General features: G+C 38.2%; 1 protein-coding gene across 3 annotated transcripts in view; it reads left to right on the top strand.

The window, feature by feature from the left end:
* The window catches only part of ADAM12 (ADAM metallopeptidase domain 12), a 189,187-nt gene extending 168,403 nt beyond the window's left edge, over nt 1–20,784 (top strand). For all 3 annotated transcript variants that reach the window (XM_072870992.1, XM_072870990.1, XM_072870991.1), the window contains 9 exons: nt 1,758–1,866; nt 1,975–2,173; nt 4,630–4,707; nt 6,882–6,990; nt 10,163–10,298; nt 10,938–11,046; nt 11,528–11,710; nt 18,037–18,164; nt 19,455–20,784. In XM_072870992.1, the coding sequence (XP_072727093.1) occupies nt 1,758–1,866; nt 1,975–2,173; nt 4,630–4,707; nt 6,882–6,990; nt 10,163–10,298; nt 10,938–11,046; nt 11,528–11,710; nt 18,037–18,164; nt 19,455–19,515 (1,112 nt within the window). In that variant the 3' untranslated portion in view covers nt 19,516–20,784. The remainder of the gene's footprint in view (nt 1–1,757; nt 1,867–1,974; nt 2,174–4,629; nt 4,708–6,881; nt 6,991–10,162; nt 10,299–10,937; nt 11,047–11,527; nt 11,711–18,036; nt 18,165–19,454) is intronic.
* Nucleotides 20,785–24,846: the final 4,062 nt, after the last annotated feature.

Genomic DNA, 24,846 nt, shown 5'->3' with positions numbered 1-24,846 from the left:
GCCATCTTAAGCCTCTCCAAGTTTTAATATTTTGTCCTTAATAGCATTAGATTGCTGTTCAGCAGTATATAGTATTAGACAAGCTTCTGACTGTGAAATGCAGATAATTAATTGAGGCTTTAATCCTTGAGTTATTAGTGAAAAGATCCACACTAACTGGAAGTTTTACAATCATATTTGTATTTTCTTCTCCGGGAATTTGACACACCCCCCCTCTTTTTTTAAACCTTTTTCCTCTTTGAAGGCTTTCAAATGAAATCTTCAGGATAGTTTAAACAAATGATACATTTTACCCACAGTTAGAGGCATGCACACTTGGAATTGGCTCAAAACATTTGAAAAAAATGTAATGTTAACTCAAATATTCTGCCTCTGTTAAAGATCAGGGAACACTGTAGAAATGGTATATTCTCAGCCTTTAGGCTATCACATCATTTGTTGCCAGTTCTTTTTGTTTTCGTTTGGCTGATCTATCAAAAGTACAAAAATGTATCTAACAGATCTCTGTTAAGAGTTTTAGCCAGCGTATCTCCTTACGATGTCGTCTCCTCAAAGCAAGGCTGTCTATTGGAGTAGTTGAAATGTTGACAATGACTCGATTGTGCTATTAATTATCTTCATGGAAAGAAAATATGGGCTAGTAAAGGGCCCTAGCAAAGGGCCTCTTAATCTTACAAAGAGCAGCAACTATTGGCTGGAAATCAAAGCCACCCTTCACTTTAGAACAAAGGGATTAAATTCTAATACCTGGACTACTTAATCATTGCAACAGTCAAACCAGGGAAGTAGATCCTCCACCTCTTAGACATTTCAGATGAATGCATGTATCTTCCCCTAGAAGATATTCAATACTTGGTCCTAATCTGGGAAAAAATCGACAGGAGATTGTCTGTATAAGACATTAAAATAGATGTTCTAACAGTACCTTTTAACTTCTAAAACATAGGGATGAGTAATCTGTCTGCACAAACATTTCCAGTACTACTCCCATCAGGGAAGTTCCTTTGCTGTTAGGACATGTCTCCATCATAAAAGGTTATGGTAGATAAGAACCAGATGCTGCCTGTCTTCCCAGATTCCTACTTCTACCACCATGGTCCAAATGACCCTTCCTTCAAGTCAGTCTTTCAGGATTGAATTTACTGAGGATTAAGGTGGGGATGGGTTCTCTTCCTCTCCCCAGTACATTAGCTTGAGCTAACAGCAGCATATTCTCTTTGCCATGTCATGTGTTCGTGTTTGTTCGTGTTTTTACAGTCACATCGCACTCCAGTTTGCAACTGGATTTTTTCTGGTTTCTTGTTATTCTGAACTGTACTTAAAAAGGCCTTTCTTGAAAAGTATTTTCTTTGGCTTCAGCTCTTGGGCTCTCACTAGAATCATGTGGACTCCTGTAAAACGAAGGGAGTGAACTTACCAGCTGGCCTTTGTCTTTCTTCACCAAACTAGAGTTGGCATTTGCTGAAAGTTTTTGTGTCCTAGGAGGATTCACAAGAGGGATATCATCTAGAGAAATTCTGAAAGAGAATGAGTTCTGCATTGTCTATTGCTCAGCATTGCCAAGAGAGACAAATAACAGTGGAAAACCCACACATGCAGGCTCTTCAATTAGCATGCTGATCCAGCACAACTGTTTTGTTGTGCTTCATCAATATGCAGATCACATCTTACCTTCCCCTAAAGCATCAGTGGAGCTCAAAGAAAATTATTAAAACCACCTTGTATGAGATGAAAGTTCTGATTAGGTTTTGTTTCAGGTGCGAAACCTGCTCCTGGGATCTGCTTTGAGAGAGTCAATTCTGCAGGTGATCCTTACGGCAACTGTGGCAAAGACTCCAAGAGCTCCTTTGCTAAATGTGAACCCAGGTAGGGCCTCTCCCTACAAACACTGGGACAGATGCAAGGGTGGTGGGAAGAGGGCTTGTAACATTTACAATTATTTAACTAATTGTTCGGTTTGTTTATTTCCTTCAGAGATGCTAAATGTGGAAAAATTCAGTGTCAAGGGGGAGCAAATCGACCTGTAATTGGTACCAATGCTGTTTCCATAGAAACTAATATCCCGCTTCAGGAAGGTGGCAAGATTCTGTGTCGTGGTACCCACGTGTATTTGGGTGATGATATGCCCGATCCTGGCCTTGTGCTGTCAGGAACCAAGTGTGAAGATGGAAAAGTAAGGTTCTGAAATACTCCCAAACAAGGAGATCATCACTACCCTCATGCTGAAAAGCATTTTGTGCTAAACTGACTGGGTTTTGCTTTGGGATTTTTTTTTTCCCCCACAAAAGAATTGTTTCTCATGCTCACACTGCGTCAGATTTTTACTCCCTTCTTCTTTTGGCCACTGTTCTGGATTAGAGATTTGCAGATGCAATGCAAGTTGCCTAAGTTTATAACCGATTTTTTGAGGACAGTCCCAAGTATCTGTCCATGTAGGCTAGAGGTTTTCTGCAAAATAAGTACAGCAAATATATTACAGGATCGTTCATGAATTTCTGAGGAGATTCACTTTCCCAGTGTCTATGTCATTGCAAAATTGTCATTAGCTTCACTTTAGGTTTCAAAATGTATTATATCTGCTGATAATGGTTCCCCCCTCTTTTTTTTTTTCTTGCAGAAAAAGCTATCTCTCTATGTGCTATTAGAAAAATATAAACCCATTGGTGTTCAGCCACCAAAACTGATTTTTGCAATCATATTTTGCAAACTTTGTGAATTATCTGATGTGAATGTAGTCCAAATTTCATATGGCTGTCTCACTCTTAGTTTTTCTTTTGTGAGAAAAGGAACAGAGAAAGATGGGAGACAGCCATGAGTTTACAGGCAGGGAGGAATGGAAAGGAGTCCAAGAACTATTGAAATGAAGAAGGTTTCCATACCCTCAGTGGATTACTTGCAAAAAGAAAAAAAAAAGTGCTTTGATAATTTGTGGTAAATTCAAGCAAACCTCTGAATTTCTGAATGCTTTTGAATTATGTTGGATTATCACACTGCATTGGGAACAGGTTTAAAATACGTCCCTAGTGAAACGACAGTTCTGTTACAGGAAAACAACCCTTACAACATTTCTAACTCAATCTGTTATAAAACGTCTTTTCAAAGAAAATTCAACGCTGGGAAAGCACCCCATTATGTTTTACTAATGAGTATTTAATCTTTCTAATCTATCTAATCATACACATACATACTATAGAATACACAGGCTAATACTTATGAAATTGTATGTTTTACTCTGAGGACATTAGTGCGTTTGTATTATGGATTAAGAATATGAATTTAAATATTCTTGAGTTTTCTAAGCTGCAGATACACAATTTGAAATGCAGCCATTTTAATGTGATCAAAATTCTGTGTGCTACTGCACTATGAATATTTGAATTGTGAATACTGCTGTAATCAGACCATATTCTCTACATGCGTGCATGTTGATGCCAATTCACTCTAATTTCCTTTCCATTTTTCCTTCTCCCCAGGGGATAAGTGCCCTGATTAAGCATCCCTGTCGTCTCCTTCAACACTATTCCCTGCTTAATGCTAATTATTGTGACTGACTTTTAGTACTACTGAACTGAACTGCAGTTAAACACGAGCAAAATTGTGCAGTGCTTTTTTTTTTCTTTTTTTTTTTGGTCAACAAAGCATAGTAACAGTTACTCCAGTCCTAATGTCTTCTTTTTTCAGTTTTGAGTAGGATAATTTCTCATTACTGACATCTTCATCAGTCAGTTGTTTGTTTGATGGTATTATTAGATGGTGCTAATCTTGCTTTACCTCAATTTTCAGCTATAATGGCAGAGTAAAGTTTACCTGTAATGACTGGAAAACAAAAAAAATTTGGATTTTATTACTTTGCATATGCTATTTGTTTACTTCCATTTCCTATAAGATTATAATTACACTTCAAATATGGTTGGTTTATATTTGACACCAAAAAAATTGTTTAGCTTGGGAAAACTCTTAGAAAGGTCTCAGTTTTGCTGAAGAACAATGATGAGCCCGTATATATCAATGACCTCAGTTAAATATTCAGGCTGTCCTGGGTCCAAGTTCTGTAGTAGCATGAAAAAGTATGGCACTATTGATATAAACAGAACTATGCTAATTTACACCATGAGGGGACCTGAACCTTTCATTGAGGAACTATCTGCTGCTGTGAAGACATGAATGCAGTCAGATCCAGTGCATGGAAGAATCCTGCTCAGGGCATTCCTAGCCCTGAAAAATTCAAATTGCTGGGTTTTAAATCAGCTGAAAAAAACCCCAAACCCCAGCAGCTCAGCCCTAGTTCCACTTCAGTGAAACTGTGAGCGTTGACTTACACAAGCTCAGCATATCAACCGAACATGAACTATGTCTGAAATTCAGTATTGGCCAGGAGGCCGATCGAGAGCAGAATTCAACTTCCACAGATTTGGACCTAAAAGACTTACAAAGGCCTAAGAAGAAGACACCTAATTCTGGTGTCCTTATCTTTTTGTCAATTTAACGTGTCAATGCAGCATGTGTATTGGGAAATCCTTAACTGCTAAAAGAACCATTGATGGATGAGCAGACGTAGAGAGGGGCATGATGCTTTGTGAGCACCAGCAGTTCTGTCCCTATTAAAACTCCTTTTCTCTTATTTTGCAGATTTGCCTTAATCGCCAGTGCCAGAATACAAGTGTTTTTGGTGTACATAAATGTGCAACAAAGTGCCATGGACGTGGAGTAAGCATTATAGGAACGCTTTTTTTACAATCAGGCAATAAACACTGGACAAGAAATCATTTTATGTAATAGCTTTGGGATCTATGATTGTTTGTAATATATCAGTCAAAGTCACTGGAATACTATTTTATTATGTATTTCCATTTTCAGTGTCCCTTATATGAACTTCAAGAAATGAAATTATTTTTATTTAACAAAGAAATATTTCTCAAGTATTAATTATCTTGTTCTTAATTAACAGTCTGTGATAAAAAGGAATTTCGTCATCCTCAAAGCAATTTTAAGTCTAACCGTCCTTCATGAAGAATTCGCATTAACATTTCAAAAAATACAGTTTCTGTGTGGATACAGAGAAGTTAAAATATGCATTTGAATTGAGAGTCAAATGGAAAAGCATTTCCAAAAGTATTAAAATAAAGTAAAACCATATTGATGAGTTTCATGGTATGGAAGTGGTGGAGAATGAAAAATTTTATTATATCAGTTAATAATATCAAAGTGGTTTGAAACCTAATTTATATTATGAAAATGTTAATCATGTCAAGCTATGCCTTATTAACCTTGATTGCTGATGATCCGTTTGTTTCTGTGAAAAGCTGTGGCAACCACATTGGAAGAGCCATAGGAAATTCTCTGCCCTCTCCTGAGAAGGGATTTTAATTTGCTTTAACTTCTTTTATCATCCCGCATTTGAAAACCTGTGTAGTGTCGATGGTGTTGCATGTTATCGTTGTGTTGGAATGAGCATCAGCTTAGACTGGCATCTTTATGTCGGTACGACGGAGAACCTCTGGTGACTCCTGAGTAGCAAAAAATGACCTTGTGAAATTGTACATGGGAACTCCTGTAGTGCTTTAATTTAAAAAATAATGCTTAACAAATCATATTTTTAATTATCTTGCTCTCTTTGAAAAGTAAATCTTTTTTTTTTCATTTTACGTGACCATAGCCAGTCTAAGCTATGTGAATGATATTTTAATACTCTGCAGACACAGCCAGTGTAATCTTTGTGAGAGCCTGCCAGCTGACCTTGCCAGAAAAAATGCATATTTGCAAAGTCCTGTGAACTAACTAGTGTCTTACTGAGACACCCATTTATTAATCTCTTGCGTGGTTTCTCCGTTGTGGTGGTAGATCAGTGATGATGCGTGTTAGCACAGAATTTAGGACCATATTGACAACTAGCCCTAAGCCCAAAAACTTTATTTAAAAATCAATTTGAGCATCTACATGTGACTGTGCCATCTCTCTCCTGTGCAACAACATTTTTGGCCCGTTCAGTTCATGTCAATACAGCATGGAGCTTTAGCCTCTGTATTAGTCACATAGCCACTGCTTGGGTGGTAGCAAAAGGAAATCAAAAGCAGCCGTTCTCTTGATGGGTGTTTGGGGCTGTGGGACCTCCGGAAGAAAAAGCCATGAGTCTACCGGCTCCTTCCACTCTGTGCTGCAGGAACAGGCTGATGTTAATGATGGACTCCAGTCCTTTGGAGTGCTCATATTCTGCAGGGAGCATTTGGTAAATCAGGTCTTGCTAGTTGTTCCTTAGCTCAGATTAAAAGCACCAGAACACTGAGGACTGTATCTTTATAGACAGTGCAGGTGTGATATCAAAGGGAGGGTTTCCTCAGCCCTGATTCCACTTGCACATGTCCTTCCAGCAACTGGTTCATCTTAGAGCTGGGGGACGTGAGCAGTGGAAAAATCAGTATGCAGGCTAGCGCAAGCCCTTGATGGATAGGAGTGTTCAAGTGGGCTGACAAAGCTTTACAGCGTTAACAGCGTAGAGAGGCTCTTGTTCCTATGAAGACAGAAGGAACAGAAGTCAGAAAGCAGATAATGTTGCTGCTGGAGGCAAAGAGCAAATAAGACTTAAGAGTTGTGTGATTATCCTTATATTATTGAAGTTGTCAGCCGGTGCAACTCAAACGATTACCTGCCAAATAAATAATGCTTTTTTAGGATCCCTGTTGCTCCATGGTGTCTTGCACTCAGAGTTGCCCTATGCCATCTTAGTCGTGCCAATAGGCAGATACCAGTACATCTCTTTTCTTCTGTAAGTTTTATTTCTTTCAGATGTGTCACTATCTGATTAGGAGGCCTTATCAGCCACTGCTGTTCTCAGATGTATAGAGTAATCCTTTTCATGTTAGGTCATTTGTCTTGTTTTCCAGGTCTGCAACAATAAAAAGAACTGTCACTGCGAGGCTGACTGGGCCCCCCCCTACTGTGACAAGCCAGGGTTTGGTGGCAGCACGGACAGCGGACCAATTAGGCAAGCAGGTTAGCAGTAATTCATGCTTTACTTGTTGCTTCCGTGATAAAGAGCGGAAATACAAAGTGTTGTCTTGTAATTAATGAGTTTACAAGATTGGGAAATAAGTCGGTAAATTGAATAGCTTAATCCAAACGCATTGGCACCGACTTGAAAATTTAGTGAAGCAAAACCAAGGCTAGCTCTGTATCAGTTCTTGTGCATAACTAAAGGCACAGTGGTCCTGGTGGGTTCTTCTTTCTTTGCCTTTCTTTGCCTTTCTTTGCCTTTCTTTGCCTTTCTTTGCCTTTCTTTGCCTTTCTTTGCCTTTCTTTGCCTTTCTTTCTTTGCCTTTTTTTTCAACATACATGGTCAAGTTTAGTAGCTCACTGCAATAAGTAGGAAATGGTATTGATTTAAGCTGAGGATGGGGAGCTAACTCCCACACTTGAGCTAATCCTGTTGCCATGGTAGATGAATGTTGCAGTACTCTTGGATTCACCTTGAGATATGCCAAGCTCCTGCCTTGTCCACTGAGTGTGTCAGGACAGAACTACCTTATTGTACACATAACCTGCTTCTGTAGTTGTGCGCCTAATGGAGAGTGGATATTGCAATGATAAGAAATGCAAAATTATTGCATAATCAAAAATATATTTGATATTGTGCTTCTAAGGAGGATCTTTTGTATTATGGAAAAGAGCAGATTTCTGACCCTATCAGATTAAAACTACATTTTATAGATAGCTTCCACACATTTACCAGAAGTCACCCTCACATATGACAGTAGTAGGAGACGTGCATTTTCTATACATTGTATTTCTATTTCCCCTCGTTCAGTCTGCAGAACACTGGCTATAGTATCTTACTTCACCTTTGGCCAACCTCAGAAAGAATTATTTCTACACATTGTGAATTTTATAGGATTTGATAATCATCATATGCCAATTTTTCTCCAGAGTACTGTAACTTTAGTGACTTCCGTAGAGATGTTTCTGATTTATGTCCAAGCAAGGGACAGGACAAGCAGTCTACTCACATATACATATATAAACTAAAACTTGCTGGAAAATGGTCTGCATGTTTTCATATGGATAATGCTATTCGAAACCCAAATGGATTGTATTCTCTGCATGCCAGATCCTGCAGTGAACTGTAATACTGGATTTATGACATCACGGTCATTTCCATGACAAAGCTTCACATTATGATTTCACTGTTGAAAGATTTTTTTTTTAAATACCTACCACTCAGTAAGATAGCAAAGAAACTGTGCTCAGGCACTGAAAAAGTGCGATTACTTGTGTGTTAAATGTTTTCTTTTAAGATTTGCTCTAAAGCATCATCGTCCTTTTTCGGCTTACCTGAAAGCTAAGTATCTAGGGAGCTACAAAATATATTATAGTAATGTGCTGCATAGACAACACTAACTGGAGAAGACAAATATAGGACATCTTTGATAATTCTTGCATTTTGTGTTTTGGAAGCTGACTCTTCAATTTAGCAGAAAATTGTTTTAACAATAGTTTAATACAGTGTGGTAGTTTCACCATTTTTCTCAAAAGGCAGTGCTACAGTCAGTAATACTGGGAATAAACAAATATGGGAATTGCTAGAGGACCTAATTTTCTATCGCTGACACTTGGATTTAAACATGAACACTTGATGGGGTGGTTTGGATTATGATCCGAGTAGTTTGCACAACTCTAAATCAAATTACAGAAGGATTAGCTCAATGAAATACTTTCATCTTAGTCAAACAAGGCACATGGTCTCATTAGTATTTAGTAACTGATTTTACCCAGCTGACTTTGAATAAATGTATGTGGTTGACACTCTGTATTTTTCTTACAAAGAAGCCTTAAATATTTAATAGTTAGGTAGAGAAGTCAATTCATTTAAATTGCATAATCTTATCTTATTAATTTTATTAATCTTTTAGAGATGGTGAGGGATTTATTATTCTGCAGTGCTATAAGGTAAGAAGCGTAGCACTTCATGCCCCATCAAGCCCCACAGGTAGTTTGCTCAGTCAGTGTTTCTGACTGTGTTCACCAGCATCCAAGTGAGCTCAGGCCAGTAGATGAGAGCCAGCTGGCTGAAAATCAATCAGGATAAGACCGAGACAGCGATGATAGGTTACCAGAGCAAAGATTAAAGATGTTTCTCCTACTGTGGGAGCGTGCATTTTTTAGGTCAGCAGTCCTGAAGAATCACAACATCCTCTCCTCCAGGCAATGATCATATCACATATCCATAACGATGCTTAGCTCTTCCTAAGAATAAGGCTTTCTTTCAGCTGCAAGTCATCTAGTCAGGGTTCATCTCACTATTGTGCCTCACTTAGGTCCCAGCAAGGTACTTAAAGCAGCTTAAAGCACTCTGAAAACTGGAACAAGTACAGAAGGCTGCAGCCCCTCGCTAAGCAGAGCATCCCTCTGAGAGCACACAGCACCGTTGCTGAAGGCTTTCCTTCGGCTCCTCACTTGCCTCCAGATTTGACTTGACAGCCATCTGGGCTGGACCACCGAAGTCCAGATTTCAGACTGTTTCCCCAAGGCTAAAGCACAATGAAACCCTTAAAATGTGGTTATAAAGGAGCTAGGGTTACTGCTTAAGTTTGAGGGACAGAATGTTTAAAAGTTTGCACTTTACCGAACCATGATCTAGGCATTTCTGTCCCTTTTCTCTCCCTCTCAGCCTCTGTCTCCCTTGCACCCTGGCAGCAGGCAGCCCATGAAGAAGGTGCCAGTTGGCATTGCTACAGCTGTCACCCTGTGGGTGCCTGGATGAGGCCAACAGCCCATGCACCTTATGGCCCCAGGTGACAACCTATTGCAGGTGACAACCTAAGCAGGACCTGAACATAGCTGCAGAGAGAGTACATGGAGATGTTCATGTTTGGACCCAGATATCTGACTACAACGGACCAGATATCTGACTACAACTGACTACAAGGCACTTACAACGTTATATTTTGATGAATTTTTCCCCAATGTTAAGTAACCTTAAAACAGAACAAAATTCAAGCATCAGGCTAGAAGAAATAAGAGTTTATTAGTCTTTAATTCATAGTTTATTCACTTCACCTGCATTGCAGTTAGAAGCCCAGGCCAGGCAGCAATGTCCTGCTCCATCCACATAACGCATTTCAGTAAAGATGGCTCTTGATAGAACTTAACTCAATGTGTTTTGTTGCAGATAATAAGAGTTTAACCATAGGAGTGTTGATAACCATTCTGTGCCTTATCTTTGCTGGATCGATCACGTATCTGAAAAGGAAGACTTTCATGAGATGGTTGTTTACAAGTAAAAAGACAACTATAGAGAAACTAAGGTATGATCCTTTGCCCTAATTTTATACTCTAATAGATGTTAGTAGAAAGTAGCTGTAAACGTGGCAGCTCTCATCTCGACATTCATCACAGAACGGTGTGAATATGTTAGAAAGAGCCAGCCTTAAAAATATTCACCAAGTATTAACCGCAGTGTTTTTCCTGGTTTAGTTTAACTTTATTGCTTGTCAGTAAATAACGTAGGTTTTGGTTTAACTATATACCTCTCTTCTTTTGTGATAAAAAACTAAAAAGTGAAGCAAGTTTTACCTTTCTTTTCATTTGCTTGAAATAGTTTCATTACATTGCATGGCCTTTTATCTAAACTCAGATGAGTGAGCTGAAACTTTCATATTTGAGGTCATTACTGTTTAAATGCTAGATTCATTAGAATAGTCTCTTGGGTGTTACAAAGCTGCATTTCCACAGATTGCAGAAGCTAATTTAACAGGCTACTGGTTTCCAAAAAATCAATATTTATTTTTATTCTTGCAGGAGCACTAGACAATTTTTATTTTCCTTGTTTACTATAAAAAGTCAGAAAGTCCATACAAAATCTCATTCTGAAGAGAGGCTGCTGTTTAAAAAAAAATGCTATGAAGTAGAATGTTGTGTTCAATAAATACATGTTTCTATTGCAGGTCTGTGAGTCCAGCAAGACCTTCCAGTTCATCTGAGCCTAATCATGTTCATACCACGTCTCTCAGTAAAAATGTCATCATGAAGCCACAAAATACCAACATACAAAAAGTGAGTCCTAAATAGGTTTAAAAAGGGGGGGGGGGGGAAGCATATGATATATTGTGGATCTCATTTAAGTAATTTATTATAACACAGTTATTACATGACCTTAATATCATGTAGAACTAACAATATGTAAAATGGGAGAAGATGTAGGCTTCAAAATACATTTATGGCTTCAAAATACATTTATGGCTTCTAAGTTTTAGACAGGTGGAGATGTCAAGTGCAGAAAAGAAACAGCTAGTCTCCAGGATAGAGCCAGCCGGCTTACACCAGAACACTACAGCTAAACGGTGAAGGATTAGTGCTTGAGTAGGACTCTGGAAGCTGTTAATTGCTTCTCTGGTTGCAGAGGTGTTGGAGGTAGATGAAAGCAGAGTAGAACAGAAAAGCAAGTGAATAACATAAATTTTATCTATGTTAAGAGTTGCTTATGTCAGCTCTTGATGTTTATAACTTTTTCATTGGGGTGGGGTTGTTTTCCTAGAGAGATGGTCCAAGAAGACCGCTGCCATATCAGATCATTGACATTAGTAACCCCATGAAGACACACGATTTGCCACCATTAAAAACACCGCAGCGAGTCCTTCCACCCCTTCCCCAGCTGCCATGTCATCATGCTGTGCCTGAGAGACCCTTACCAGCTACCCCTTCGCTGAGGTTCGCCCAGGTAACCACTGATTTTCTTTTAGCTTCTCTTCTATTTAATATTTAGTGTGTGAGTATCTGCATGTGGTGAATAGGAATGAAGTGTTTTCTCGTCTTTCATACTGGCCTTTTTCCACAGTATTTCCTTTGTACAAGTTTAGAAATGTGGTATAGGTAATTTCATAAAGATAACTTAAGTCCCCATTTTGCTCATGAAGGTTATATTGGTTTATGCCAACTGAGGCTGTGATCCTAAAATTTCGGATCCTGAACACTCTTTTCACCACTCAAAAGACACAACAGAATAAACAAGCTCTGTATTACAGGCAAACACAGGCTGATCTTGCCAGCTGCCCAGCCAGAGGGGAAACTGTTCAGTCTGTTAGCAAGGTGCCAAATACAGTGATACAGTTTAGGAAGTCAAGTTGCAGATGTCTTGCGCAAGAGCAAAAGGTATATTAGCTTGATGTGCTTCTGTTCTGCCGAGGGGTGTATGAATTGCATATTTTTTTTTCCAGAGCACAGATCTGAAAAGCAGGCTTGTAATTACCCACGCTATTTCATGTAGACGCACCTTTCATTGCAATATTTAAATAGAGCTGGTAACCCTTTTTTTTGTAATAAGATGCATCTCAAGGCAGTATTCAGGGTAGATGAAGTTGTCTGTATTAAATTGTCACTTTTCTTGTCACTGGCTTCTCTCTTTTGGTTGCATTTGTAGCGTGACTGTGTCTAAGCAAAGGAATCAGGCACCCAGCTATTTCTGGTTTGTAGACATTGTGCTCTTCTGGATATCGTACAAGATTAAAATGAAGCAAACGTTGTCATCACCAAGCTATCTTAAATGAGGATCACATTGATTTGGATGCACATACTGCAACTGCGTACTCAAATAGCTGTGTCTTGAGTGACTGTCCCTATCTGTAACCGAGCTGGGATGTCCAAGGACAGAGCACCTTCTCCGTGCAGCAACCTTGTGAGCTACACTGAGACGCTTTCCCAATGACTTATAGGTGGCTACGGCTATGAGGAACAGTTGCTGAAGTGCAGTGCTTTGAAAAGTGATCGTAAAAAGAACAAAGAAACAAAAAGGGATGAGAGAGTGCTGAGCTGCCATGGCAGTGCCCTTACATATTATGACAGCAGAAAAAGTGTGTCTAGTTTTAATTTTGTCTAAGTCTGAACATGGAATCGCTCAGGTTAGACCAGCTTTTGTAAGTGTGGCCAGTTTATTAATCACTTTCAAAGTATTTAAGCTTTTTCTTCTTCCCTTTCCCACCTTGCTAGTCATTTATTTTCCATCTCAGGGGAATGGGAAATACTGATTCTTTCTAAAATCAATTTTATAGGAAATCTGAAGTAGTATTTGTTTGTGTTGCTTTTGTCTTTAGCGCCAGTGGTTTTGTTGTTTATTTTCTTGTATTCCTTAAAACATTCTGCATATTTCACAGTGGTCAAAGTTAAGATTTTAAGTACAAGTGCTTTTCTGTTTCTTAATCAAATGGTTCCTTAAAAAAAAAAAAAAAGACGACATTTCTTCTATTTCTTCTTATCTAGCAACTTACAAGCTTACGCTGTCTCCTGCTAGCAGAAGACAGATGGAGAGAAGGCTTTCCAAGAAAAAGTAACCATTTCTCATTCTGATGGTGCATCTGTATCTGCCCCAGCCTGTCATCGCACATCAAAGCCGCCCAATGCACCACTACAATTCATGTTCCTAAGCGCCCTCCCCTTCAAATCCCACATGAAGTGCAAGGTAGAATACCAGATCTCTAGTACTATCATGACCAAAGACTGACAGATCTGAAACTGCCAAAAAGCTTTTCAGTTTGGCAGCTCAAATCAATTGTGACGGTTACTCCATCAAGCAAAATATCGCTGTTTTCAATTTTCAGTTGCTGCATGAAGCAGAAATAGGACGAACAGGGGATCAACTCAAGGCAACCTCGCGAATAAGCAAGAGCAGCTTCTTTCAAAATTATGTCCGTAACCTCAATTCAAGATTGTCAGAAATAGCTACTTTTTATATCCTAGGGAAACAGAAAACATTGTATGGGAAGAAAATCTTTTCTTCTGAAGTTAACAATTTTACTCCCTCAAAGCTTGGAAGAAGTAAATTAACTTGAGAATAGTTTTGGTCTAGTTTATATAGATACTACTTAATGTATCACTTCAGCACTCTCTTGGAAGTGCATCCATCAGGTCATCAAGAGGAAGCACTTTAAAAATAATTGCTACATTCGTAATATCATCCAGATGCTCCATACTGCAGTGTAGGGCTGAAGAAGAGTATCTGAAACCATGCACTGTTTCTATGGCTTCACAGCTGCCTCCTCCTGCTTCTCCCTTCTGAGAGGTATATTTAAGCACAATCTACTTTCCTGCTGCCTCTGGGCTTAGAGCAGTGGATAGCTACGGCACAACATACTAAGTAGACTCTAAGATAAGTCTTTTCCCCTCTAGTGGCTGTCGAGACAGCAATGAATGGATTATTATTTTGCTATAAAATTTCCTTTAGGATGTAAGTAAAATAGTAAAATACCCACCACCACATCAACAAAAAAACCCAAACAAAAAAACCCCAGCAAATGATCTGTTGCCAAGTTTAATATTTAACAATCTTTTGACTGATAAAGAGCTTTTTCTTCTTTCAGGTGCTCTCGCAGGGCAAACATACTTTATTTACGGGCCAGATTCACAGTCGGTATAAATCAGCACAGCGCCAGTGAAATCAAAGAAATGGTGCAGGTTTATACTAACCGTGGGCTCAGTCCGTGCATTCTGATTTGATCATTTCCACTTGGTTTTGTTACTGTTAGCATTCACTTGCTGCCTCTGACACTGTCATCATCTTATTACCAAAATATATCTCATATTTTACAGGTCATCCTTATTACAGGAAACATAGCTTTGTATTTTTACTCTTCCCCTAGTAAAACGGAGCTGGGCTCACCTTCTGCTCATTCTGCCGCAGTTATTCCTGTGAGTACCTCTCCTATGACAGCTCAAACTGGCTTTAGACACAGAGGGCTAACACAAATTAAGCTCCCATCTAAATAGATTGAAGAAGACACCCCTTCTCACCCAGTGCATTTCAGGCAAGAACCTTCTTCCAGTTGCTTATATAAAATCAGTGAAAAACATCAGTGAAAAAAAAAATTAAAGCTTCATGCACCTGATGTCTTTGTAGCTGCTCAATATGAGAATGATGTTTTTCTTCCTAGCAGAGCTGTAAAAAGAGATCATGTCAATATTTAAAACAATATTTCCCCAAATGCAGACAGAGACTGAATGCATTAAATGCTAAGTTGTTGATATAAAACTGGACAAAGAAATTCATCCATCAACTCTTTGTACTGAAGAGCTGAAGCTCTGTAGGGGGAAAAAAATGGGCTGGGAGAAAGGAGAGAGAGATGAAGCAGGGAAGCACAGCCATGGTGGTACTCTGAGCTGTGCTCCAGGCTTGCCGGGACATCAAAGGCTACAGCAAGCTCCCCCACATGTTAACATACAAATATCAATTTGGATTCTCCTGTGGCACATAAAGAATATAAAAGACCATCCTGTAATCAGTTTGAGGGAGGGGATTTATTTCTTCAGATATGTTTTTCCTCTGCTTCTAAGGATGTATGTTTTCCCGGTGGCATTTTCCAGGTGCTGGCGTATCCTTTCTGTGAAGTTCTCCTCCATTTTGCTTCATCACAGCCATTGCACGTTCTCCATCTCCATTGTTATCTGAATTCCCTCCTTTTTTTTTTTCTTTCTTTCTTTTACCCTTTCTTACAAGCTTGCCACATTAGACTTTCTGTCAAGACACTTTGCTGCTTCCTCCTTAAGGATATTAACTCAAGGATGACATTTTTACAAGCTCTAGGAAAAAAAAAAAAAAGAAATCAGGTGTTGGGCTTGTGTACCCATCAGAGTTATATTTATAGTATGATTGCTGTTTCAACATAACTTCCTCACGTGGATGTTTCTTTAGGCCCTCTTATTCCAGAAGAACTAGTTTGACTTAAGCACCAAAGACTATCATAATGCTCAGCCATGAGGAGGTGCTCACTCCACAGCTGAAGGACTGTTCTAGATCAACACATATGGATTACCCATTTCAGCCAGCTTCCCCTGCAAAAAGGGGGACAAACACAACTGATAGGGCCCCATCAGTTGCTGTGAGCTTCTCAGACAGTCAATCATTCCCTACTATCAGGTGTTGCAGGTGGTGATTAGACATAGGACACAGCTAATAAACACAAACAAATAAAGAAGAACGGTTCTCCTCTCTTTTTGTTCATTCATCCTTACCCAATCTTAAGCTCTTCAGACCTACGTTTCTCTAGGCTGCTGAGCCTGGCTCGGTTCCTCTTCCCAACCGTGGTACCTAAGCATTCTGCCAGGTGAAGAGTAAATACAAATCATGCAATAACAATTATGGACTGATCAGGCAAATAGCTGAATACTCATGTGATCAGCCTAATTCATGTGATGAATCATGTAAAAGTACTTGAGGGAATAGGCCACTTCTGTGAAGGCAGTCAAGGGCATAAAGGCTTTATGGTGCTCAAAGATGCATTTCTTACAATGCTGATGTTTGTTACAACTTTTTTTTAAATGCTGTCACACTTGAGGTGATGATGCATATAGTCTCCCATGTAATAAACATTATGACTTTAAAAAAATTGTTACAGAAGCAACTTAAATTTATATTTTACTGTAGAGATAATTCAGTTATTTAAAAATATCAGTTTCTGCTGTGATCTAACTTGTTCCAAACTGGCATATTCCACTTAAAAACATACACATTAAGATTTCATTGTGTAAGAAATCTAGTGCACAAAGTAAACTTTGTTTAAGAAATCATGATGGTAAGATTTCTTCTCTTAATAGTTTTAAGGTTCTAGTTCTGTATCACGGGAAATGATCATGTTTTGAAGAACTTCCTTGCAAGTGTTTAATTAAACTCTGTGCCTTTCAACAGGATAGCCCTATGAGATAAAGCTACATAGAGTATTTACAGGCATGCTGTTTATTTCATCATTTGCCAGGCCCGATTGTTTCAAGAATATTTGCAACTTTTTTCCCCCCGCCAAAGACAGAGCTCGCAGACAAGCTTCTTATAGCAAAATGTTTATTTTGTTTTATAGTGGAAGAAGTTCTTCCGATTGATAGTCAAGACTAATTTTTATATTGAATGAGAGATTTGGCTACAATATTAAGCTAAAATAAGAAATTTTCTTTCATGTTGCTATTTCTTATTCACTCAAGAACTAGTACATGTTATGCCAATAGTGAAAAAGAAAAGGGACATTGTATACAGCTTTAAAATGTAGTTTGTGGTAAATTTGAAATGACGACCTACGAGGCTTACTTAAGCTCCATATTTTCTTCTTTATCAAATTGCCTACTGACAGTCAACCTGCATTTTCTTCTTGAAAGAGCAAACATTTGCCATGAAAAGTAAGAAAACAAAGGGATGCGCTCAAAACGAATCATGACAAGTTGTACTTTATTCATGAGCAATTCATGCCTCTGCTTGTTTTGATTACATCTTTCAGGGGGTCTTTAACTAGATGACACTTGTAAGCTCTTCTTGTTTCTTTTTGGTCAACTTTACCAATGATAGTTATGGCAAACTAATAGTAAAGAGTAAAATTACTTAGAAAAAGCATGACTATGCAGTTCAAATAGCAGAAGGATCTGAAGTGAGTTTGTGGATATATTGGAGAGTTTTTGTGTGCCCTGAGCAAGTCACTTAATCTATCCCAGTTCTTCAAAATGAAGACCACAAATAGACATGTTACCATGTTTACAGTGTTTCAGGGACCACACAGAAGAGACATTAGCTCATGCCTGACAGCAGATGACTTCTGTTCTCTATTAATGAATCATTTAATTCCACAGAATGAAAGCACAGCAGCATCTCTAAAAAAAAAATTCCACAGATGCACCCAATTCAAACTGGACTTGAGCAGTTTGTTTCTGTGGTCACATCTGAATTTGCATTTTAAAGTCATTTCTAGTATTTCCCTCTTTCTATATAACTACTTTTACAATGTTATATATTCGGTCTATGTTGCTTTCATTTACCACCAATTAATCGTTAACTCCAGTACAGATGCACCCAGTATTTTTGGAGAAAAGACTCAAAAGAAACAAAACCATTAAAATATAGTATTAAACCTTTGTTTTAAAATTTAAGTGCCTGTTTATTAAAAACAAGTTATGGCTTACTCTTTTAAATGTATCTGGTCACAGCTACTCCGAACTTACCTTCAATTTAACTCAGTTGTTGCTATGTTAAGTATGTTACCTCAATTCCAAAGACTAACGTGACCTTTTGTTTTATAATAGGAAAACCACAAACCAAACCCTCCTCGGAAGCCTCTACCAGCAGACCCGCTGAACAAAGCGCGCTATAACAGCGCAGGCACAGCAGTGCCTGGACACACAAAAGCTCTGCCTCACGTTACTCCCGTAAGGTCGGTTCTCCTAATCAAAGTGGCTTGATTTATAGCCCTTCCTTCAATGACAGGTCTAAAAGGTCTTGAGTAACTATGCTGTGCTGTAACCATTGCTGAGAGCCACACAACAACCATTTTCTATTCACTTATATAAAATATAAAAGCACGCAGTATCAGACGGATTCTCACTGGGAGTACCTCAGCACAATTGCACTGACTTCCACAGAAGTATGAGAATTTATACTACATATGAAGGTTTGACTGTAAGCATCCGACTGTATATTTACAAAAACTGCCCAATAAATACAATTCCTTGCAAAAGAAAGGAGTTAATAAGCACTGATTGCAAGAGAAACAAAGCTCTTGCAGAAAAACATTTCCTACTCAGACCACCTACAGCATTAGGCTGAGAACTGAATGCTGTTAAGATCAACCACCAACAAAAGCAATTTCCATTCACATATCTCACAATGGAACTTCAATTTATATCATCTGAAAATAATAGCCAAAACATTCAGAAAGCACACAAATTGTACACTTCAAAAAAAAAAAGGATGTTGAAAAAAAATAATCTGGAAGTAAATTCACTATGCCCAATGTTAATGGGCATAGTCAATGATATTTTCTTACCCAATATTCTTCAGTTTCCTACGAATAAAAAATGAGCTCCAAGGAAGATAAAAGTAGTATTCTCAGCTAGAGGAATTCTACTAGTGAGGCACTTAACATTGCTCAGAAAAATTAAAAGTAGAATCAAGTTAGTTTCCTAATACTTCTAGCAAAAAGACTGCAAGAGTGAACTTTGGTTAAGCTCGTGGCTGTCCATTCTAGTAAGATATTCTGAAAGTCATAATATTTCAAGCTGACTACTACAACTTTTTGAAAGCAACTGCTACTATACAGCATTAAGTAGCGTTTTTGAACAGGTACAAAATTGATGAGCAGCCAAAGAAATAAGAGAGTTTCAAGCACCACATCTGAAACACTGAGCTAGCTTATCCCAAAGAAAGAGAGTTTCAAGCACCACATCTGAAACACTGAGCTAGCTTATCCCACTGCCCAAGCAGCAATTAACACCTGAACTGGAAAAAAAAAGGAGTCTGCTGGTACCACTTACGCTTCCTGATGGGATTTGTGTATACAGTAACGTCTGATCTCCTCCCAGTGTGTCTCCTATGCTGCGTCTGATGTTAGCTTCCGTAACTCTAAGAGGTGTTACCATTCATCTTCATGCCTCAAGCATGATGTTGGCAGTGAGAACTAACAAAAGTTTAAATAACAATTTGCTATTTTCTTTCTTTCCGACAGACCTGCTCCTAAGCATCCACCACAGGTATCCAGGTCCAGCAACACTGCTGATGTGAAATGACTAGAAAATCTGACACCTTTATTTTAAAAAGTGAAGACAGAAGTTTGCACTATCTTTAAACTCCAGCTGGAGTTCATTTTTATGACAATACTTAGAATTTTTAATGTTTAAAACAGCATTATTTTTAAGAATTCTGAGCTACTGCCTTTGGTGCTGTGCTGTGCTATGGTGCTCTGTATACTTGCTCAGGTACTTGTAAATTATTAATTTATGTTGAATATTTATTACAGTGCAGTGCACTGTAGTAGATATTTTTACCATAGCTGAGTTTTCCTAAAAAGGAAGCCTTTTTTGTAATATTTCATTGAACTTGAATAATTCTGCTCTATTGGTCCTATGTAGAGTGTTTAGTTTTGATCTATTCTTTAAGGAGTGCTGATACTCACGGATAAATCAAATGTATAAACAACTCAATCTCAATGGTTCATAACAAGCTTTTGAATAAATATGTCAGGGTAAAAAAATCTCTTCTGGAACATGGTGAAATGCCCGATATCTGCACACAGATGCGTGACATGTATTTAACCAAAGTATCACTCAGTGTTAGCAGTTGTACTGTAATTTCAGTTTTCGCATTACTGTTTGAAATCGTGGAGAGATCTGTGCTGAAAGAGGATGTATTCACTTTGGACAAGTTCTCTTACTGAAGAAGTACTGTATATCATAAAACTGTATTTTTTTTTAACCTCATTTTCCTCAGACACAATATGGTTAGTACATATTAATGCAGATATCAGGCCTTCCGGTGTCGTTACCTTTTTGACGCCTTGGTAATTAAATTCAACTATACTGTGTAAGGTAGTACCATCTCACTATGTTGCATAGCTGTCCTGTTTACACTGACAATACATTACACGCAGGGGGTGGGGGGAAGCCCAGCATTACAAAGAAGAGTTACATTTTAAGAATCAACTATTATACTTATTCCTTTTGCCTCATCGCTCTGCTTATCAACTGTATTTTGCATATTTACTACTGTTTTGTATTTAACTTCTAAAATATTGTTCTGGGTTCCTTAATTTTCAAATCAAAAATGCATATTTTAATACGTAGACTTTGGTTATCTTAAGACATGGAAAAAAAATTTAATCTCTTTACTATGTGGTAGCATTACGTCTGATCTCTTCTGTACCTTCTCAGTAGCACTGCTGAATACAGTTGTTTCACCTATGCTGTAATAAAAACAAGTTTCAAATATCAGTTGAAATAGAGGGAGAAGGAACTATTACCTTATATAGGTTAGTTTCTTCATTGCTTGTAGTTTTGTTTTTTTTTCTTGAAGCAAAAATAAAAGCATTGATAGAAACTTGGTTCTCATTTCAGTATGTGTAATTGTATTTAATTTTCCCAGTTATTCCCCACTGTAGCAATATAGCCCTCATGTTTATGGATAAACTAAATAAACCAAAATAAACTATAGTTAGTTTGTTGCTGAATAGCAAAATAAAACACAAGTAAGTAAGTAAGTGCTTACAAAAGCATTTCAATTCTTAAAGCAACCCTGATAGCAACAACAGTGCTTCACGTACAGAGAATCACTACAAGAGTATCCTAGGCTTGGCAATGCAGTTGCAACCAAAATGATGCTTTTTATGTATTTTAGATATTTTGTATTTAAAACACTAACTTCTTCCTGTCAACAGCAGCTTTATATCTAAAATGGGGGGTGAGGGGGACATCTCAATTTGAAGTAGAGACATGATCTCAGTTCGCTTGTTTGAATGCTCCCATTTTTAGAATACAAGTCATCATGCTGTATCAAAATGTTTCTGATAATCACTGAAAATCATAAGATGAAACTGTAAGTAGTGAAAGAAGAAGGTGAAATTAAATGACGAAAAAGTTTGTAATATCTGTTTGCATCAGCAGTTCTAACATCTGAATTTAATGGCACCAACTTAGGTAAGACTTAGCCCATGTATAAACTGAAAGCTTTAAAGTAAACTTTAGGTTTAAAATAAACGTGGCCCACCTACGCAGTCTTACAAGTATAGAAATAGAAATATCCATACAGGGCACCCAATCCTATCCCTGTAATGGCAAGCAGCCATCTCGCCAACACCGAGCCCAGAACAGTCCTCAGAGCTGTGGACCCGAGCACACCAAAGCTAGGACGCTTCTCAGGTGATGCTGAGAACCTGTTGGACATACAGGTGAGTGCCTCTTCCCCCTAGGGAAACAACAGACACGCACACGTGCTTTTTCATGTACGGAGGAAGACAGCAGAAGAGTGATGATAAGGACACTGGGTAGGTGTCCCCAGTCCCAGCACAGTCGAGTTTTTAGATTAAAATGCCTGGATGGTCTTACTCACTGGCTTGTATCCCTCAAAGAGCCCCATACCTGGCTGGTAGTGTATTCCTGAGCTGACGAACAGCACAAGCATCAACACACGCTGCCTGGTTTCACATATGCTGTAGCTAGAGGAAGAAAGTCCGGCCGTTCGTCGTGGATGAGGTGTGAGAGGACAGCCCTGACTTCTGCAGCTGAGCAGCAGAAGGGCAGCATTAATGTAGCACCTTTCACTGTCTTCAACAATTCAGAGAGAGAGAGAGCACGTGCGCAATCTGGGAAAAAATATATTTGAACAAGCCGTGAACTAACTACTCAAAACTGATCACTAAACAGAAAAATTTATGAACTATTAACGCTTTTCTAAAACAAGCAGCTGAAGCATATGTATCCACTGACATGGAATGTGGTTTTACAGTTAAGAGTGCCTGATTATATGTACATATTATCTAACGAAGTTATATCTTTTGTTAGACATGGCTAAAGCTAGAGATTTCTAGCCATTTGGAAAAAAAAAATAATCATAATTCCTTATCTGAAACAAGGGCAAGCAAACCCGAACATCCTGTAAAGATGACCACCATTACTTGAAACCAACACAGGGTATTTACTGGCATACTACAAGCGGATTTTTTCCATAGCAAAACTGATGAGTAGGTGCAATGTATACAACAGTCATATAATCTGGAATCTTTCCAATTAGCAGATATGCAAATATATTTATACGTATTCAGATGCAAAATACTACAGGCAGAAAAGGATCTGTAGCTTTCAGAGGGGAAAAAAAAAGCCAAACCCACACTGTCAAATACTTCTTTTTTGGTGATTTTTTTCCCCCCAGGATGTGAGTAGTAGCTGGCTGTGTGATATTTTCCTACCAAATCAGTGTCTTTATGAGTAGACATGCAGGTGTCATGTAAAATTCCATTGTGAAAACCACATGAATGGTTTTACATTCTTAAGGACAGCGTAATTACATTACATTTGGCACAGGCTGCCCAGGGAAGGGGTTGAGTCCCCATCCCTGGAGGTATTTAAAAGCCGTTGGGATGAGGTGCTGAGGGACATGGTGTAGTGGTGGGCTTGGTAGTGTTAGGTTTACGGTTGGACTTGATCATCTTAAAGGTCTTTTCCAACCTATACGATTCTGTGATTCTGTAAGCAAACACATTACCATGGGATACACCAGGATGTGAAATTCAACATTTGCTACTCTGTGGTAGCTGCGCAGTGTACGGACCTGTAGCATCTGGTTCCAAAGAAGTGCTGTCAGCACCGGCTTTAAGACCTGTCATAGTACATTCATCCATCTTTATGCTCAGCAAACTTTAACTTTTAAAACACCTTTAAAAATTAAGTACACCATCCTTTAACTCCTCAGGTTTTTTTTATAGTGTTCAATTTACCTTCGTGGGAGAGATCTTCTGAACAGACCATGCTGATGTCTACTTTTCCATTCTGTCGTCTTCTTCCGTACACGTATTTCAGCCTCCTACCTACTCAACATGAGACACTGATCTAGACAAGTCCCCTTCCAGAGGCAAGGCGAGAACACAGCGTGCTCTCCCCAAAGCACAGCCTGACAATGCTGCTATTATGCTAAGCAATAGAACACTAAGTACAAAACACCATCAAAGAAAATGAATAACTATGCAGCAAACAAAAAAGAAAATTGCATATTTACCCTCTTTCTCCCCATCAAATCTCTCAGTTTTAGTATTCCTAGATTTTTTTAAGAGCTACCAATTATCAGAGTAGCAAGATTTTTTTTTAATTTCATGGAATATTTTGAGAGCCTTTTCAAAAGCTCAGAAAAGAAACAGATACATAGCTTTTTCCTTAGTTTCAATTCTGATTTCTTCTGATCATTTGAGTACACAGTACAAATTGTCTTTTATTAACTTCCAATCAAATAACGGTATTTTTAAATTTAACTATAAATTACCATGTAGCAGTAAACAAATTAATTCTTTATCTCACAAGCATTCTCCAAAACACAATTTTCTAAACTCAGCAATGCTAAAACTCATTCTGCACACAGACCATCTTTCCAGATAACTGTAGCAGACGTTACCAAAAGTTAAAGATGCCCCACGCATTACAGGCAGCTGCCCTTTTCACATTATACTTTCAAGAGAGAAGCATTAAAAACCTAGAGCGTACTGAGATAAAGTTTTGAACTCTTGGAATTCAGTTAATTCAGAAATCGAATACCAAACATCATCACCATGACAAAGATTTGTTCCTTTTCCATTACCCTCTTTTATTTTTTTCCTTTTTTTGAAGCAATATGCAGGTATTGCGTGTCTGTACAAATGAACAATAAATTTTTAATGCTTTACTATGTGTCTAATTTTTACATCTCTAAATTTATATCCTTTAATGTACTTACGAATACACAACTTTCTGGCGCATGGCATCAGCACAATAATTTTATATATTCTTAAATATAACATTACAAAGTGTTTCCTGTGATGGTGAACAATCAACTAAGAGAAGGAACAGAAACATTTTAAAAACACTTTAAGGCAGGCTATCTAAAAATACAAGGCCTATTTTTTATTTGAAAAGGCACTATTGTTAAAAAATAAATTTAGGAGCTGTGAGTAATTAACTGTTTAACATGTCATTACAGGCTGTTTGTGGTATGAACGCAGCTAAACCAGCATACCATTTTTATGAATCATTCATTTACAATCCTTCAATTAAACTTGAGTTTGCTGAACTTTTCTCAACCTATGCTATGTAGCGTTTTTTTACCAATGCAGCAGGTTTTAACTTCCGTGTGCATTTCTAGCAGAATCTTCCACTTGAAGGTGCTTCAAGCAAACACAATCTGGTAATCTGACAGCTGAACTATCTGCTCGTTCTTAAGTACTATCTCTCAATGAATAGGTTCTTAATTATATTTGGTGTTTTGCCTTTGTAATTACCCAAATGGTTACGAAAATGCCAGTTTCCTCAACGTAAAATAAAACGTGCTAAAGGAAAAGGGCATCTTTCTGCATGTAAGGTCTCACTGCTTCAAGTAGACATATC

Source organism: Ciconia boyciana, chromosome 8 (genome assembly GCF_034638445.1).
Source record: "Ciconia boyciana chromosome 8, ASM3463844v1, whole genome shotgun sequence".
In the NCBI taxonomy this organism is placed as follows: Eukaryota; Metazoa; Chordata; class Aves; order Ciconiiformes; family Ciconiidae; genus Ciconia; species Ciconia boyciana.
Note: the sequence above shows the minus strand (reverse complement) of the source record. Positions and strands in the feature narration are given on the sequence as shown.